General features: G+C 42.9%; 1 protein-coding gene across 6 annotated transcripts in view; it reads right to left on the reverse strand.

Moving 5' to 3' along the window:
- Positions 1-15,903, reverse strand: part of LOC310702787 (uncharacterized protein) — a 55,255-nt gene that overhangs the window by 26,087 nt on the left and 13,265 nt on the right. Inside the window, exons 1-6 of one of the 6 annotated variants that reach the window (XM_083494919.1) lie at positions 11,513-11,594; positions 11,034-11,095; positions 5,667-5,780; positions 4,614-4,682; positions 3,982-4,023; positions 494-770 (exon numbers count right to left, since the gene is read on the reverse strand). In XM_083494919.1, coding sequence (XP_083351045.1) covers positions 621-770; positions 3,982-4,023; positions 4,614-4,682; positions 5,667-5,780; positions 11,034-11,095; positions 11,513-11,573 — 498 coding nt within the window. In that variant the 5' untranslated portion in view covers positions 11,574-11,594 and the 3' untranslated portion in view covers positions 494-620. Of the gene's footprint in view, positions 1-493; positions 771-3,981; positions 4,024-4,613; positions 4,683-5,666; positions 5,781-11,033; positions 11,206-11,512; positions 11,618-15,903 lie in introns of those variants that run through there. The other 5 variants (XM_083494918.1, XM_083494922.1, XM_083494920.1 and 2 more) reach the window with 5 other exon arrangements.

Raw genomic sequence — 15,903 nt, forward strand, 5'->3', positions numbered from 1 at the left:
GCTTTATGTTTTTCTTCCACAATGATGAACCGCAGGGGAAATGTTGAATGGTTTCTTTACATGTAAAGGTTCATCATTGTTCCACCCGATGTGTGTGTCTTTAAGGGGCCGGAGCAAGGGCCAGAGCAAACTAACGAGACCCAGCTTTACAGCTGTGAAACATAGCAGGTGCTGCTGAGTTGTACTGATTAAACTGTGTCAGGAATTGGGTAGAGTATATAAGGAGCAGCACCTAGCTCTTCCATTACCCTGGGGGATGGGTTGGTGGTTGGGTCTGGTTTGTTGATGTATTTAGTGTAAATGGAGTTTTTGTTCTTCTTATTAAAACCTTCCTTAAGTTATTTTTGAGTCCCTTTTTGATGCATGGTCTCCCCACCAAGCTCTCTGCAGTGATACCATACTGCAAAAAAAGCCAACAGTGCTTCCACTGGAGGTGGGTCATATTTAGTCTGAGATGCTTTTTTTTAAAAAATGAAAAAATACAATTTTGCAATTGCAGTTTAATTTGCGTTTAATTAGATGATTTTTATTTCATTGCCTGCTTTCACAAATGGATTGATCAGAACCACTTCCACAAGCAAAGATCCAGAAGAATCAGTGTAGCAATCACGCTTTCACACCTATGGATGTGGGCCGTTCACTGATGTCATTGAAGGGAACAGCATTGTGCATTGAAGCCACAGGAAGCTGGAAGAGTTAGACCAGACGGGCAGCATTTGGTTATTCCCTTCCGGCAGAACCCTCCATTTCATCACACACTGATGTTTATCCTGAATAAAAGAAAGAAGGAAATCTGTAATTGATGGCACTTTCATGAGCCTGGAGTCAGATTGCTCACCTTCAGGAGATGAGGGAGGATCATAAAACTGTAGTGTTGGAAGGGCTCAATGGAACATTTAAGGAATCTGTAGCAGAAAGGAAGAGGACATGCAGGTGCAGCCCCAGAAGAGCTCTCAGAGGAATTTGCAAGATCACTGCTGACATCCCCTGGCCCATCCTGGATGTCAGGATGGGCCACTGACAGTCACTGACTCTGAGGACTCCACCACACAAAGACCCAGGGAGACCTGAGGATCCCCTACTCCATTGCTGTAGAAGGTGATGGCATAGGCTGGACCCTCAAAGTGACACAGCATCTTACAGGAAAGGTGGTGCTAACTATTATTTTATCTTTAATTCTGAAATTTATATTGCACCTTCTCCTGGAAAGAAAGATGGTCACTGATGTAGATGGACAGGCATGGCGAGGAAAGTTTTGATTTGACTGAAGTTCTGGTCAACATCATCATTTTTTGATGGAATGGTCATGTTTAGAGGAGCCTTATTTATTTATCTGCTTTATATTTATCTCTTTTTCCAAACATAGAAGAAAAAACAAAGTAACAGTTCACTGGGACTTACAGATAGCATTTTTAAAAAGATGGGAAAACAGCCCCTGATCTTAAACTTATAACCAAGAAAGGCAAGAAACAAAGATCTCTTTTCAATTTTTCTCCTTATACATCTGTGCTTTTATCTTCTGTGTTTATCTTTTGAACTGCCCTGGGATGTTTTGATGAAGCTTGGTATATAAGTCAAATAGATAATATAATTACAAATAGTTTTATATGAATAGTTTCATATGAAGTGATTAGAGATATTTGTGCCCCAGTCTCCTTTGGGAAGAAGAGCAGGATAAAGTTCAGTGAATCCACTGCTGTATGGAGAGCCAAAAGTGACCTGGAGATCAACTGGTCCCTCCCTTGCTCAATGCAAGATCTTCAATGACAAGTTCCCTTTCAGATTGTCACTCAAAACCTGCTTCTTTGTTATTTCCATCCCTTTGTTTCCAGTCCTGCCCTCTGGAAAAATATCCCATTGTAGCCTGGCAAATATTAACCTTCTCTTTTCCAGGTTGAACATGCTGAGCTCCTCCAATATTCCTCAAAAGAAACAGCTTTCAAATCTTGTACCTTTCTGGTCACCAACCTTGGAAAACACTCAAATCAGTCGTTTACCCTCTTAAAACCTGGGTTCAAGTACATCAATTGTTAATAAGGCCCCAAAAACCCTAAAGAACTAATGTGAACTTAATATGATCCAAGGAACGGAAACAAGGGTTATTTGGGATGCCAGCAAAGCAGTAATGAGAGGGTTTCTGATACAACAAAATTCAACTAGGAGAAAGTCACAGAATGAGAGAAAAGATAAAATTATGGAACAACTAAAAGACAAAGGGAAGAAGCTCAGAGGAAACCCAAAGAATTTGCAGATTCAAAAAGAAATTAAGGTCTTACAGGTTCAATATTCACAGTTAGTAAATCAAGAAATAGAATGGAAGTTGAGAAGGATGAAACAAAGAAATTTTGAGTCTGCAAATAAATGTGGGAAATTATTACCCTGGCAATTAAAGAAGAGACAAAAGCAAAGTACTATCACAAATATTGTAACAGAGAAAAAAATCTGTAGAGAACCCTGTAGACATAAGAAAATATTTTTACAAATATTATAAACAACTGTATAAGAAGGACAAAGAGGATTTGGTAAAAATTGAGAAATTTATAAAGACTAATGGTTTGTAGCAGATTCTGGAAGATAAAAAATATCCTACTAAAAGGTTCAATTACAAGACAGGAAGTGGAACAGGCAATAAACTCAATGCAACTTGGCAAGGCACCGGGACCTGATGGTCTATCAGCAAAATATTACAAGACACTGAAAGATTGGCTTATTCAACCCCTGATTTTACGAGGGGGCAAAGCTCCTGAAACCTGGAAGGAAGCTTATATCACTCTGATTCCTAAACAGGGTCAAGGTAGATCCAATGTTAAAACCTATAGACCAATCTCCCTACTCAATGTGGATTATAAAATTTTGGCAAATATAATGGCTAACAGGCTAAAGAAGGTTTTATCTAGGTATATCCACAAGGACCAGGCAGGATTTCTGCCTGGAAGACATATGAAAGGCAATATTCGAAATGTGGTGGATATCCTGGAAAAGCTGGAAGCAAGGAAGAGTTGTAAAGCAATGTTAATGGTTATTGATGCAGAGAAGGCCTTTGACAATGTATCTTGGAGTTTTATGCTATATAATTTTGAGAGTATGGGGGTGGGCCAATATTTTTTAAATGGTATTAAAGCGATTTTTTAAATGGTATCAGGAACAAAAAGCTAAAATTATTGTAAATAATGTGGTTTCGGAGGAAATTAGAATTGAGAAGGGAACCAGGCAAGGGTGCCCACTTTCCCCCTCTGCTGTTTATTTCAGTTCTAGAGGTCTTGCTAAGTATGATTAGAAAGGATGAACAAATTAAAGGTATTACAGTAGGAACCAAACAATATAAATTAAAAGCCTTTGCGGATGTTCTAGTATTGACATTAGAAGCCCCAGACTGCAGTGCAGTTAAGGCACTGGAGCTGATACAAGAGTTTGGACAGGTAGCAGAATTTAAACTAAACAAAAGCAAAACCACAGTACAGTGGTACCTTGGGTTACAAACGCTTCAGGTTACATACGCTTCAGGTTACAGCCTCCGCTAACCCAGAAATATTACATGGGGTTAATAACTTTGCTTCAGGATAAGAACAGAAATCATGCGGCAGCAGCAGGAGGCCCCATTAGCTAAAGTGGTGCTTCAGGTTAAGAACAGTTTCAGGTTAAGAACAGTTAAGAACATATGAACATCCACGGTATCAAAATTCCCTGTGGACAGATGAAAACCTTGAGGCTCTAATGCTTAAAAGAAGGTGCAGAACCTAGAAGTGCTGCATCAAAACTGAATTCAACCTTTTACTTAAAGAAACAGAGCTAATATTATATGAGTATATTATCAGCTACTCTGATCCATAAATTCATTGGTGACTATTTTTTTTAGCACATGCAAAGCCCTGCTTCTGCTTCCTCCAGTGAAGATGTAGAGTATAGATCAGGAAATCAGAATTATAAAGGAGCAAGCATTCACAAGTAAGAGGGAACACCAACTCAATGGATATGACTTACTTCCCCAGAGTCCTTCCGAGGATGTAACGTCCAGAGGTTTGTCTGTGCAAAAGATAGAGAAGTAAATTGTCATTATTTGAGAGGCCTTCCTGTGCAAAAAGAAACATTAATTTGATGTCCATTTTGTTTTGAGCATTGGAATGGCACTTTCAAGTATGAGAGCCTGAGGTCCTAGACTAGGAAATGGGAGACCAGCCTTCAAATCATCATGAAGCTGCTTTGGTGGCCTTGGGCCAGTCACTCGCTCTCAGCCTGGTCTACCTTGCAGGGTCGATGTGAGGATTAAATTAGAAGCCATCTTGTGCTCCATGGAGAAAAAGGTGGGATATAAATGCCATTCATAAGTAAATTTCCAAAGCCTTCTGTAACAGCCAGTCAGTATTATTATGTCCCATGAATACCGATGGGGAGATCGAGGCTGAAAGTGAAAGAGTGGTTTACTTGAGGCCAGCTGGTGAGCTCATGGTGGAGTTTTACAGATTTGGATTGTCAGACATGGGAAGTCCTGATTTGACTGATCAACACAATCAATTTTTCATAGAATGGTTGGTTTGAGAGGCATCTTGTTTATATATCTTTACTGCATTTTTATCTCTTTTGCAAAACAAAACAACTCAATGGATATCACTTACGAATACAGCAGGGGTCACTGCTGCTACAGAAGCCCCATGGGAGTTTTCCATATGGACATTCCATAGATGCTGGGAATTGGCAAGATCCATCATATAAGTCACAGTCAAGTTGCAATGTGTAAAAGAGAAGGGAAATAAAAAAAAATTAATTGGGCAAAGGGGTTGCCAACTACTTTTTTTCCTAACCAGAACCCTGCATATTTAATGGGATGGCCTACTTTTACAGGCTCCTGCTGTCAGTATTTTCATTCTCCTGTTGCTGGATGTGTGATTGTTACATCACATGTCTGTTTTTATATTCCATGCTTGGAAAGTGTGGGGACGGATTCCAGTCCTTATCTCTTCCGTGGGATTGTACTTTTGTACTTGCTCTCTCTCTCTCTATTGGAGAAGGTGTGAGAGGACACCATGATTGGTTTGTCCTGGATATATTGCTTAATAAATTACTTAGATGCCACATCTCACAGCCTCAGCTTCCAGCTATACTCTGCTGCTTGAGTGTGCACATATCTTTGGGTATGTGTCGCTGCTGCACACCGGGACTGATGAGTTATGTCCGTTCCATGCTGCATTCTGGAGAGGAGATGCCTGGAGAGGTTGCTCAGATCTGGGGGCTATGCGTGTCACACCTCTCCCCCCCCCCCCGGCACTTCTGACAATGGTCATGGGCCCAGAGGCTCTGCGTATCTGAGGACTGTATTATTGATTGATGAGATATGTGGCTCTGAGTTCAGCAAGCTCTGTTTGCCATAGTCTCGTGGCAAGCTCTGCTTCCTCCAGTGAAGATGCAGACTGTAGATCAGGAAATCAGGAATATAAAGGAGTAAGCACTCACAAGTAAGTGGGACCATCAACTCAATGGATATGACTTACTTCCCAAGAGTCCTTTTGCAGATTTGGATTGTCAGGCATGGGAAGTCCTGATTTGACTGATCAACATAATCAATTTTTCATAGAATGGTTGATTTGAGAGGCATCTTGTTTATATATATATTTATTTACAGCATTTTTATCTCTTTTGCAAAGCAAAAGAACTCAATGGATATCACTTACTACTACAGCAGATTCCATTGTCGCCACAGGAGCCCCATGGGATTTTCCCATAAGTACAGTTTGTAGTTGCTGGGTATTGGCAAGATCCTTCAAAGGTTTCACAGAAAAGTTGCCCTGTGTAAAAGAGAAGGGACATAAATTCTTTTAAAGGCGGCAAAGGGGTTTCCAACCACTTTTTCCCAATCTAGAACCATGCGTATTTAATGGGATGACCAACTTTTACAGGCTTCTGCTGCCTCACAATAAGCAAGGGTCAGATCGGTCCTCCTTCGCTAAAAAAACTCCAGCTGATTCCTGAACGTTGTAAGGGTGCAGACACTGAGCTTGACCCAGCCACTTAGGTGGAGTATAAATCATAAAATTATTATGATGATTATTATTGCTCTTGGGATTTTTTCTGCACAGCCAACAAGCCTATATCTTGCAGGTTGTTAATGGAAGGTTCTTAATGCAAGGAGAGAAAAATGAGCAGATAATGCACCCACAGAACCACATAACTGGCAACTATGTCAGCCTTCATGCCATTTTACAGCCTTCATTCCTTTGCTTTCAACATCTGCTAATCAGAATTATAGCTGTTCTGAGTTTCAGAAATACCTTGCCATTTGTGCCCTCTCTGAGAATGATATTTTCTGGAATCTCCCCAGTAGTGTTGCCAATGTCTCTTGCTCAGCTCACACCCAAATGTGCTGGCTATAGTCTTTCTCAGCTACCAGCTAGGTGAGGAGGGGGTAAGACCCACTCATTTGGCCAGGGGAAACAATCTCTTCATTGGCTTTGAAACTTGCTGGGTTAGGTCCATTGTGGGAAAATGATTGCTTGTACATGAGAGCATGAGCAAAGTTCTTATTGTTACAGGGTGATTTCATAGCTAGAAGCATCCTTGGAGCATGAACAGCGCGTGAACAGCTCGTGCTGTCCCATATGATTGGTTAACGTAGCATAGCCTGATCGCTCGCATGGTCTAGTACGAAGGTCTTTATCTGCTGGCTAGAACAAATTGCTTGGCTTGTATTTTTTGTATCTTTCTGATTTCACACAATAAAAGCTGTGCTGCATTAGCCCTAAGAGCAGCCATATTTCGGAACCTATCATGGTGTGAGACTGATTTTTCTTTGGATGCCGAGCTGTAACTCGACAATTGGTGCCCCGTGTGACTGCCTTCGGATTTCACGTTGTTTTTCATTATTCAGCACTCACCAACACGTTGTTCATCCACGTAGTGGATCCCTGGTGAGTGCTCCCGTGTGATTTCTTTCGGACTTCATGCTGTTTTACAACGTTCAGCCTCACCTCGCCCGGTAGGGCTGCAGACGCGTCGTTCATCCACGTAGTGGATCCCCGGTGAGAGCTCCCGTGTGAATGTGATTCTGGACTACGTTACGGACTTATCAGCACTTATCTCCACCCGGACAGGGCAAAAGGCGCCTCCCTCATCCTCCTAAGGATCCCTCCGGTAAGTGCTCCCTGCTCTTTTTGCAACTCTTGCAATCATGGGAAAATCTCTCTCTGCACCACAGAAATTTTTTTTTAAAGACCTTAAATTCCTTTTGGCCAGTAACAACCTTGCTGTTCGGAAAGCTGACCTTAAGTCCCTTATAAAAGCCCTGGACACTCACTGCCCCTGGTTCCCCCAGGACGGAAATTGGGAGTTAGACGATTGGAAAAAAATTGGACACTTCTTTCAAAATCATCCTCAGATTGATGTCAAGGTTTTGCATGCCTGGTGTAACGTCTACAAAGCTATGTCGTGCTTAACTCCTTCAAACATTCTTCTGGCTGCTGCAACAGCCCTCCCGGTTCCCGCTTTGCCTGCCTCAAACCTACCTCCTAAACCGCCAGACATTCTCTCTTCGGCTCCTCCTGTCACTCCCCTGCATTCTTCAAATTCTGCAGCACCCCCCGCTCTTCCACCTCCTCCGCCCAAGGCATCTGGCACCGCTCCTACCATTCCTCTCCAAGAAGAGACTCTTTGTACCACTGCTCCGTTGTTGCCTTTTGATGCTGATACTCCAAATCTCTTTCCTGTGATTGCTCCTGCACCCCCAGCCCCCGTCATGCTGACCCAAACCGATGTTCTCGATGGGCTGACGGGAGGAGGCAATTTTCTTACCATTGCCCAACAGTTGGCCCTTGATCCTATGTATTGGGCAGCCACCACAGCCTCAGCCCAAGAGACTCTGGCCTCTGTCCCTGATGACAGGAATGAGCATGATGGCCGATGTGGAAGCATCAGACAGGGTCCTGCAAAGCCCTATGGACAATTTGTTGATCGCTTGTATAATACCCTCAAGCGGCAAGTTCAGGACCTGGCAGCACAAGAAGCGATTGTTTGCCAGCTTGCGTTTGATCATGCACATGAGGACTGTAAGCAAGTGCTGCGCCCTCTAATGGCAACATCAAATATAGCCATTGCTGATATGCTTAAAGCCTGCCAGTCAGTGGGCACTGCTAGCCACGGCCTGCTAGCCACGGCCTTGTCCTCCGCCGTGTCCCAAAATCCTGCAAAGGCTACAACCTGTTGGATTGACAGTGGCTAAGGAGAAAATCCAGCGGACTTTACCTATTACGTACCTGGGACACAAGCTGACAGCATCTGCAGCCATTCCAGTTACGCCTCAACTACAGTTCCCTGATCATCTTAAACTGGTGGATTTACAACAAATTCTTGGACAGCTGAATCAGATAAAGAGTTATTTGGACCTGCCCACATCCACTTTGCCTCCACTATTTTCTGCCCTTAAAGGACATAAGGATCCAGCAGACAAGATCACAGTCACCTCTGCAATGGAAGAGGCTCTTCCACAGCTGTTCCAGTGTTTCCTGGCACGTTGAAAGGCCATCTTCACCCCTACTGCATTGGCCCCCCTTTTCCCTGGGAAGCCACTTCAACCACCAAACATCATTACAGTTTTGCTGCCTCCCAATAGCGACCATCCCATCTGTATCATCATGCTTCATTGGGCTTGGACTTTTGACTCAGCAGTACAAGGAGCAATACATCAGACTTATTTACAGCAAATGGGCTCCTGTATCTGCAGAAATGGTTGTGTGACTTCTTCTGGATTGTGGTTTTTACATGCCAATAATCAAGCCACGAAATATCACACAGGTTGCTTGGAAATAGCCATTGGACTAATTTACCATTCTCATCCTTATTGGCATCACTTGGATTTTACCTCCCAGATCTCTTCTTTTTTTCTCCTCCCTCAGGAGTCCTGCCCTATGATGTGTTCCCCTGAGCATGTACAGAGGGCTGTCTTGGAACTATTGTGGACTCTTGGCAAGGGAGGGGGTGAAGGGATTTCAGTGTGTTCCAGTTGTTTCATTCTTGTGCTTTGGCATGGTTCCTGGACAGAAATCAAGTTGCAATATGGTTCTTTAGCAAGGTCTGCAAAGACAATGGGCTCTGTTCTCGACCTTGTTGCAATCTTTTTAGTTACAGCAAGTGGAATATGCTTGACGCGGAAAAAAAATATATGCTTGGCTATTGCCTTTTAGCTGCTGAGAAAAATGATTTTTAAAAGCTTCACAAAGCTTTGAGCTTTTTTGGTGGTGGTATTCTAGCATTCCAGTAAATGCTTCATATAAGATTAGCAATAATATGAAGGACAATCGCATAAGTTTACCTCCTGTAGTTCTATCCCTCGTAGAATTGGCTCCCTATTGTTTTTATTTTAATCACAATAGCAAAAAAATTTTAGGTCATTATCCATATTGTAATTGGACATATGAATACATTAATGGATCTTCTTGTTTTCTTAATGTTACAACCATGAGTGGCAGACCAAAGGTTTTAATTAATAATGTCACAACTTACATGACCTATGAACAACAAGCTGCGTGTAGAGACTTTTATGTTTGGTTCGACTGGATGAGAAAGAGCAGCAGAACTACATGTTTGCTTCAATCTGATTTATGGTTATTTTGTGGCACACGTGCCTACAAAGAAATCCCCTCTGCCTTTTCTGGTACCTGCACGTTAGGTATAGTAGTACCCTTGGTGTATAAAATAGATAAGCTCCCAGAGGTTCGTTTGCGTAACAGAAGGGAAGTACAATCACCTATTTCTCAATATACAGGGACAGCCATCTCTAGGTCCCTTCTGCCTTCTTTAGGTGCAGCCATGAATTACCGTGATTTGCATAAATTGGCAAACTGGACAGAAAATTTGTTTAATTCCACCATTTTGGCTTTAAAAATGATTAACAAAGAAATATCAGAAATAAGAAATGTAGTTCTTCAACATCATTATGCTTTAGATGTGATCCTTGCTTCTAAAGGTGGAATTTGTGCCTTAATTCATTCTCATTGCTGCATGTATATAACTGATCAATCGACCAATATCTCTGCTACTATTGATCATATGGAACAAATGATAGCCCATAATCCTTTGAATCCACCTGAAGGTTTTGATCCATGGGAGTGGTTGTCTTCTTGGTTACCTAATGGATTATGCTTAAGAAAAATATTATTGATTGTAATTGCATGTATTGCTGGCTTCATTATGGTGTGTTGTTGCATTCAATGCATACCCTCTTTGATTTCCCAATGCACTGCATGGTGGTACCGACCACGGCCCACCACAGGGGTTACAAGAGGAATTTATGTTGCAAAGTGTAGACGCTTAGGCAATGAAGTGTACGATTTGGACTAATGGTCCCTCTTTTCCTCTAATAATATAAACAAGAAAAGGGGACATGTGGGAAAATGATTGCTTGTACATGAGAGCATGAGCAAAGTTCTTATTGTTACAGGGTGATTTCATAGCTAGAAGCATCCTTGGAGCATGAACAGCGCGTGAACAGCTTGTGCTGTCCCATATGATTGGTTAACGTAGCATAGCCTGATCGCTCGCATGGTCTAGTACGAAGGTCTTTATCTGCTGGCTAGAACAAATTGCTTGGCTTGTATTTTTTGTATCTTTCTGATTTCACACAATAAAAGCTGTGCTGCATTAGCCCTAAGAGCAGCCATATTTCGGAACCTATCATGGTGTGAGACTGATTTTTCTTTGGATGCCGAGCTGTAACTCGACAGTCCATAATGGAATCCTTCACCAGATTTTTACTCTTTTAGATCCAGGACCTCTGGAATTAGAAAGGACTTGGGGATCATGCACACTAACTCTTCTAAACTCACAGCAATATAAATGACCACCATGGAACCTGCCTTGTGGCTCAGTCTGTATCCAGAACATTTCTGCTTTTGCAAAAGCCATGTATTCAATTTCAATATTAAATATATTGTTAAACACTTTCCTCCTCCACCACCCCTTTTTAAGCAGCCAGATAGAATAGGGAGCAGCCAATTCAAACTGTTGTTCCACCTACAGCAGTTTCTCAGGGTCTCTGGCAGGGGAAATACCTGGGATTGAAGCTGAGACCTTCTGCATTTCCAGCAGCTACTCCCTTCCTGTGCCCTCTTACCTGCAACAACATGGAAGAGGATGAAGACCAGAGTAAAACTCAGGTAGAGGAACCTCATGGCAGCAGTTTCCTTTGTGATCTCTGCCAAATGGAAGGCACTCTAAGGCAGAAGGAAGTGGAGTTTGGATGGAGCAAGGAGGTTCTTTCTACTTATAGCGTTGCAGTGCCAAATCCGGTAACTGTCAGCATAGCCTCTGAACTCTCCAGGCCCCTTTCTCTTAAATCATCCTAAGCCATTTATTTATCTTGCACATCATCCTAAGATTTACCCACACAATCACCTTTCTCATATATTGACAATCTGTCCTGTGCTCCAGGCTACAAACAGGTATTTCGTGCAACTCTCAGCATCCAAACTCTTCTCTCTTAACTCATCCTAGGCAATTGATTCAATTTGGAGAACTTCCTAATATTTACCTGCAGAACAGCCTTTCTCCTGCTGTTTTCTTTCCATATCAGTTAACAGATTTCCTGTCATCTCACAAAAGCTGTTGCCAACTTAAAGGAGCCTGAATAGAAAGGAAGTGGAATTTTGGGTAAGAGCTCGGCTGTAATGCAGTTTGATACAACCTCTTTGGGTTGGACTGTTCAGTTTGACTGCAGTTGCCATACCTACCAAGAAAGAATCTTTTCAGTGTGCTTTTCTCCTGGTCTGCACATTTTTAGATTTCTTTTGCTTAACAGGCTTGTTTTTGTGATTCCTGTACTTTTATGTCCATTGCTGCCATTATAGGCTTCCCACACAAACAGCCACATAAATCAATGACTTCATCCCATCATCCATAAGTTATAAACACAAGCAAGAAAAAGAAATGTAAGAATTAACAAAAAGAAAGAAGCCACCAAGAAGATACAAGGAGACAACTGTGAGCAGAAACATTTTTTTATTATAAATATTTATTGAATTTCACAAATTATAAAAACACACACAATACACAATACAAACATACACACACCAAAACAAACATGTATAATTTTGAATCCTTTTTTTCTTAAAACTTACTTCACCGACTTCCCCATACCTCCCCTTTCTGCATTCCAATTCCCAAATTTATTTCAGCAAATCCTCCCCCTTAATTTTATCTAATTTTTTTCCTTTCCTTTTCTTTTACTTAAACTTTTACAGCTATAATCCCTTACTTTCTATAACCACAACATTTTAACACTCATTAATTTTACAATATTTCTAAAGATAAATTTTTAATTTCTTCCAATCTTCTTCCGCCGTCTCCTTCCCCTGGTCTCGGATTCTGCCGGTCATTTCAGCTAGTCCCATGTAGTCTATCACCTTCATCTGCCATTCTTCCAGAGTGGGTAGATCTTGTGTCTTCCAATACTTTGTGATAAGTATTCTTGCTGCTGTTGTAGCATACATAAAAAATGTTCTATCTTTCTTTGACACCAATTGGCCGACGATGCCCAAGAGAAAGGCCTCTGGTTTCTTAGGGAAAGTACATTTAAGTACCTTTTTCATTTCATTATATATCATTTCCCAGAAGGCCTTAATCTTCGGGCACGCCCACCAAAGGTGAAAAAAGGTACCTTCCGTTTCTTTACACTTCCAACACTTATTACCAGGCAAATGGTAGATTTTTGCAAGCTTGACTGGGGTCATGTACCACCTGTAGATCATTTTCATAATATTCTCTCTTTAAGGCATTACATGCCGTAAATTTTATACCGGTGGTCCACAACTGTTCCCAGTCAGCAAACATAATGTTATGACCAATGTCTTGTGCCCACTTTATCATAGCAGATTTCACTGTTTCATCCTGAGTATTCCATTTCAGCAACAAGTTGTACATTCTTGACAGATTCTTAGTGTTGGGTTCTAACAGTTCTGTTTCTAATTTTGATTTCTCCACCTGGAAGCCAATTTTCCTGTCCTGTTTGTAAACCTCCATTATTTGATAATAATGGAGCCAATCTCGTACTTTCACCTTCAATTTCTCGAAACCACCAAGAAGATATAAGGAGACAACTGTGAGCAGAAACATTGTTTAAATTGTTTTCATCAGTTGTACTCTGCTTTTCAGCCAAAAGGCTTCCAGAGTGGCTTATCTACAATTTAAAAACCAAAAAACCAAACATGGCACAGGAAGGGAAAAGGGATACAAAAACCTGATCTCCTTACCAATTTCTAGACAATCATGGCCAGCTGACCCAGTTCAGGACCAGGAGGTGCCTGATTCAGCTTGGCCTCGAGCAAAAGCAGATGCCATGAGCCCTACTTATTATCTCTTCCCAAGAGGCAGTCTGGTGGAGCGGTCCATTAGGAGGTCCATCTTTCCTGCACTGCTTGCATCTCCCCTGGGAGCCTGTGCACTTTCCTTCCTTGGAGGTTTATAAGCAGAGGTTGGATGGTCATCTGTCATGGATGCTTTAGCTGAGATTCCTGCATTGCAGAGGTTGGAGCAGATGAGCCTTCGAGTCTCTTCATGAGAAATGTTGCTTTTTCAGATGGTTTTTTTCAGAATAAATAATGCTTTTAATTATTGCTTTTTTCTTCATTCTGATATCCTGATCTACACTCTATATCTTCACTGGAGTAAGGAGAAGAAGGGCATTGCTCCTGCTAAAGGAAATAGCGATCAATCACTTTATATATCAGAGTAGCTGATAATACACTCAGAGCATATTTACCTGAGTTAAAGAGATCTGAATGGAATAGATAAATAAAGAAGGTCCCTCTAAACCTGACCCAAGAATGATGATGTTGACCAGAGCTTCAGTCAAATAAGGACTTTCCATGCCTGTCCATCAAAATCAGTGACCATGTTGCTGTCCAGGAGAAGGTGTCTCCTGAACTCTGGGCTATGGTAAGGCCAGGCAAAACTGGGGGGAAGCCCAGTTTACCGTAATTTCTTACAGGAATATCCTCAGACAACCAAACATTAACACAGGGAACATAGATGGATTGTTAGATAACAAAATCTCAGACACTCCAACATTCGGCCAATTAAACCTGGGACGTGCGTCTTTCAGTGCCATACTCCCGGGCAATGAGCTGGGGCTTCCCCTCTCCAACTCACTGTCATTGTCTCCTCCTCCGGTGGGGGCAGCATTGGGCAGAGGAAGCTTGGCTAATGGGTCCAGTGGGGGCAACCTGACCTGCATCACCAGCAGCTCCCCCTCCTCCACCTCCATGGGCTACAGCACAGCCATCTTTTTTCAACCAAAGACATTCATCTGGGTGCTGAACTTTCAAAGGAGCTGAGCATCAAAAATGGGACATCCAATCAGAAGCTAGGATAGCTTCTGTAAACCTGGGATGTTCCAGTTGAATCAGGACTATTGATGGATAATCAATCTCCATTTCTAGTCGTTTTGACATCAGGCATAGCGGACTACTGGGCCTCCGATTGTTGTTGGACTACAATTCCCATCATCCATGAACTGCAATTCCCACAAGCCCTGGTTTATTCTGTGTGGGTTGAAGCCAAAGAGAGAGGGAGAGATAATTATTAGCAGCATGAGGATGAGGTGAGCCCTCTCATGGCAGCCACTGATACTACCTCCCGCCTTAAAAAAAGGACACTAATTTTCTCAGTCTATTTCACTGCCCACTACCCCAACTTGGTGTCCTAACATTGCTTCTTCTTTCTATTACTGATTTCTTTCTCCGTCCTGGAGTCTTCCTAAACAGTCAATGATCCCATTGTGGATGTATAGCTGAAGGAGCATCTCTACCCCCACCATTCAGCCCAGACATAGAGGTCCAGCTTCAAGGACCTTCTGGGGTTTCCTTCATTGGGAGAGGTGAGGTTACAGGGAAGCAGGCAGAGGGCCTTTTAGGTAGTGGTGACTAAGGAGCTAAGGGCTCCTTAGGGTGGCACTAGGGAGGGAAATGTTGTGGCGCCACTCCTTGGTGTGTGGAGTGCCACAGGGCGCAATCCTCTCCCCGATGCTTTTTAACATCTTTATGCGCCCCCTTGCCCAGATTATCCGGAGGTTTGGGCTGGGCTGTCACCAATATGCTGGTGACACTCAGCTCTATCTGCTGATGGATGGCCACACCGACTCGGCCCCGAACACACTGACCAGATGCTTAGAAGCTGTGGCTGGATGGTTTCGTGGGAGCCGATTGAAACTAAATCCTTCGAAGACAGAGGTCCAATGGCTGGGTTGGGATGGCATGGGGATGAGGGACCAAGTCCCTTCTCTGCAGGGCCCAATTAGTGCCATTGCCTTCTGTTAAGAGTTTGGGTGTAATCCTTGACTCCTCCCTTTCCATGGAGGCGCAGGTTACAGCAACAGCCAAAGCGACATTTTTACACCTTCGCCACATCAAGCAGTTGGTCCCTTACCTTTCCCGTCCTGACCTGGCCACAGTGATCCATGTGACAGTCACCTCTAGGCTTGACTACTGTAATTCGCTGTATGCGGGGCTGCCGTTCAAGCTGTCCCAGAAACTCCAGCGGGTGCAGAATGCTGCAGTGAGGCTCCTCACAGGGTCTCTGCCATGGGAGCATATTCACCCAGTGCTTTTCCAGCTGCACTGGCTCCCGGTGGAGTACAGGGTCAGATTTAAGGTGCTGAGTTTGACCTTTAAAGCCCTTCACGGCCTAGGACCCTCGTACCTATGGGACCACCTCACCCGGTATGCCACACGGAGAGCCTCAAGGTCCATAAATAGAAACACCCTAGTGGTCCCGGGCCCTAAGGAAATTAGATTAGCTTCAACCAGAGCCAGGGCCTTTGCAACTCTGGCTCCGGCTTGGTGGAACGCTCTGCCTCATGAGACCAGGGCCCTGCAGGATCTGATTTCTTTTCGTAGGGCCAGTAAGACAGAGTTGATCTGCCTGGCC

Source organism: Podarcis liolepis (genome assembly GCF_965112155.1).
Source record: "Podarcis liolepis genome assembly, chromosome: 3".
NCBI lineage: Eukaryota > Metazoa > Chordata > Lepidosauria > Squamata > Lacertidae > Podarcis > Podarcis liolepis.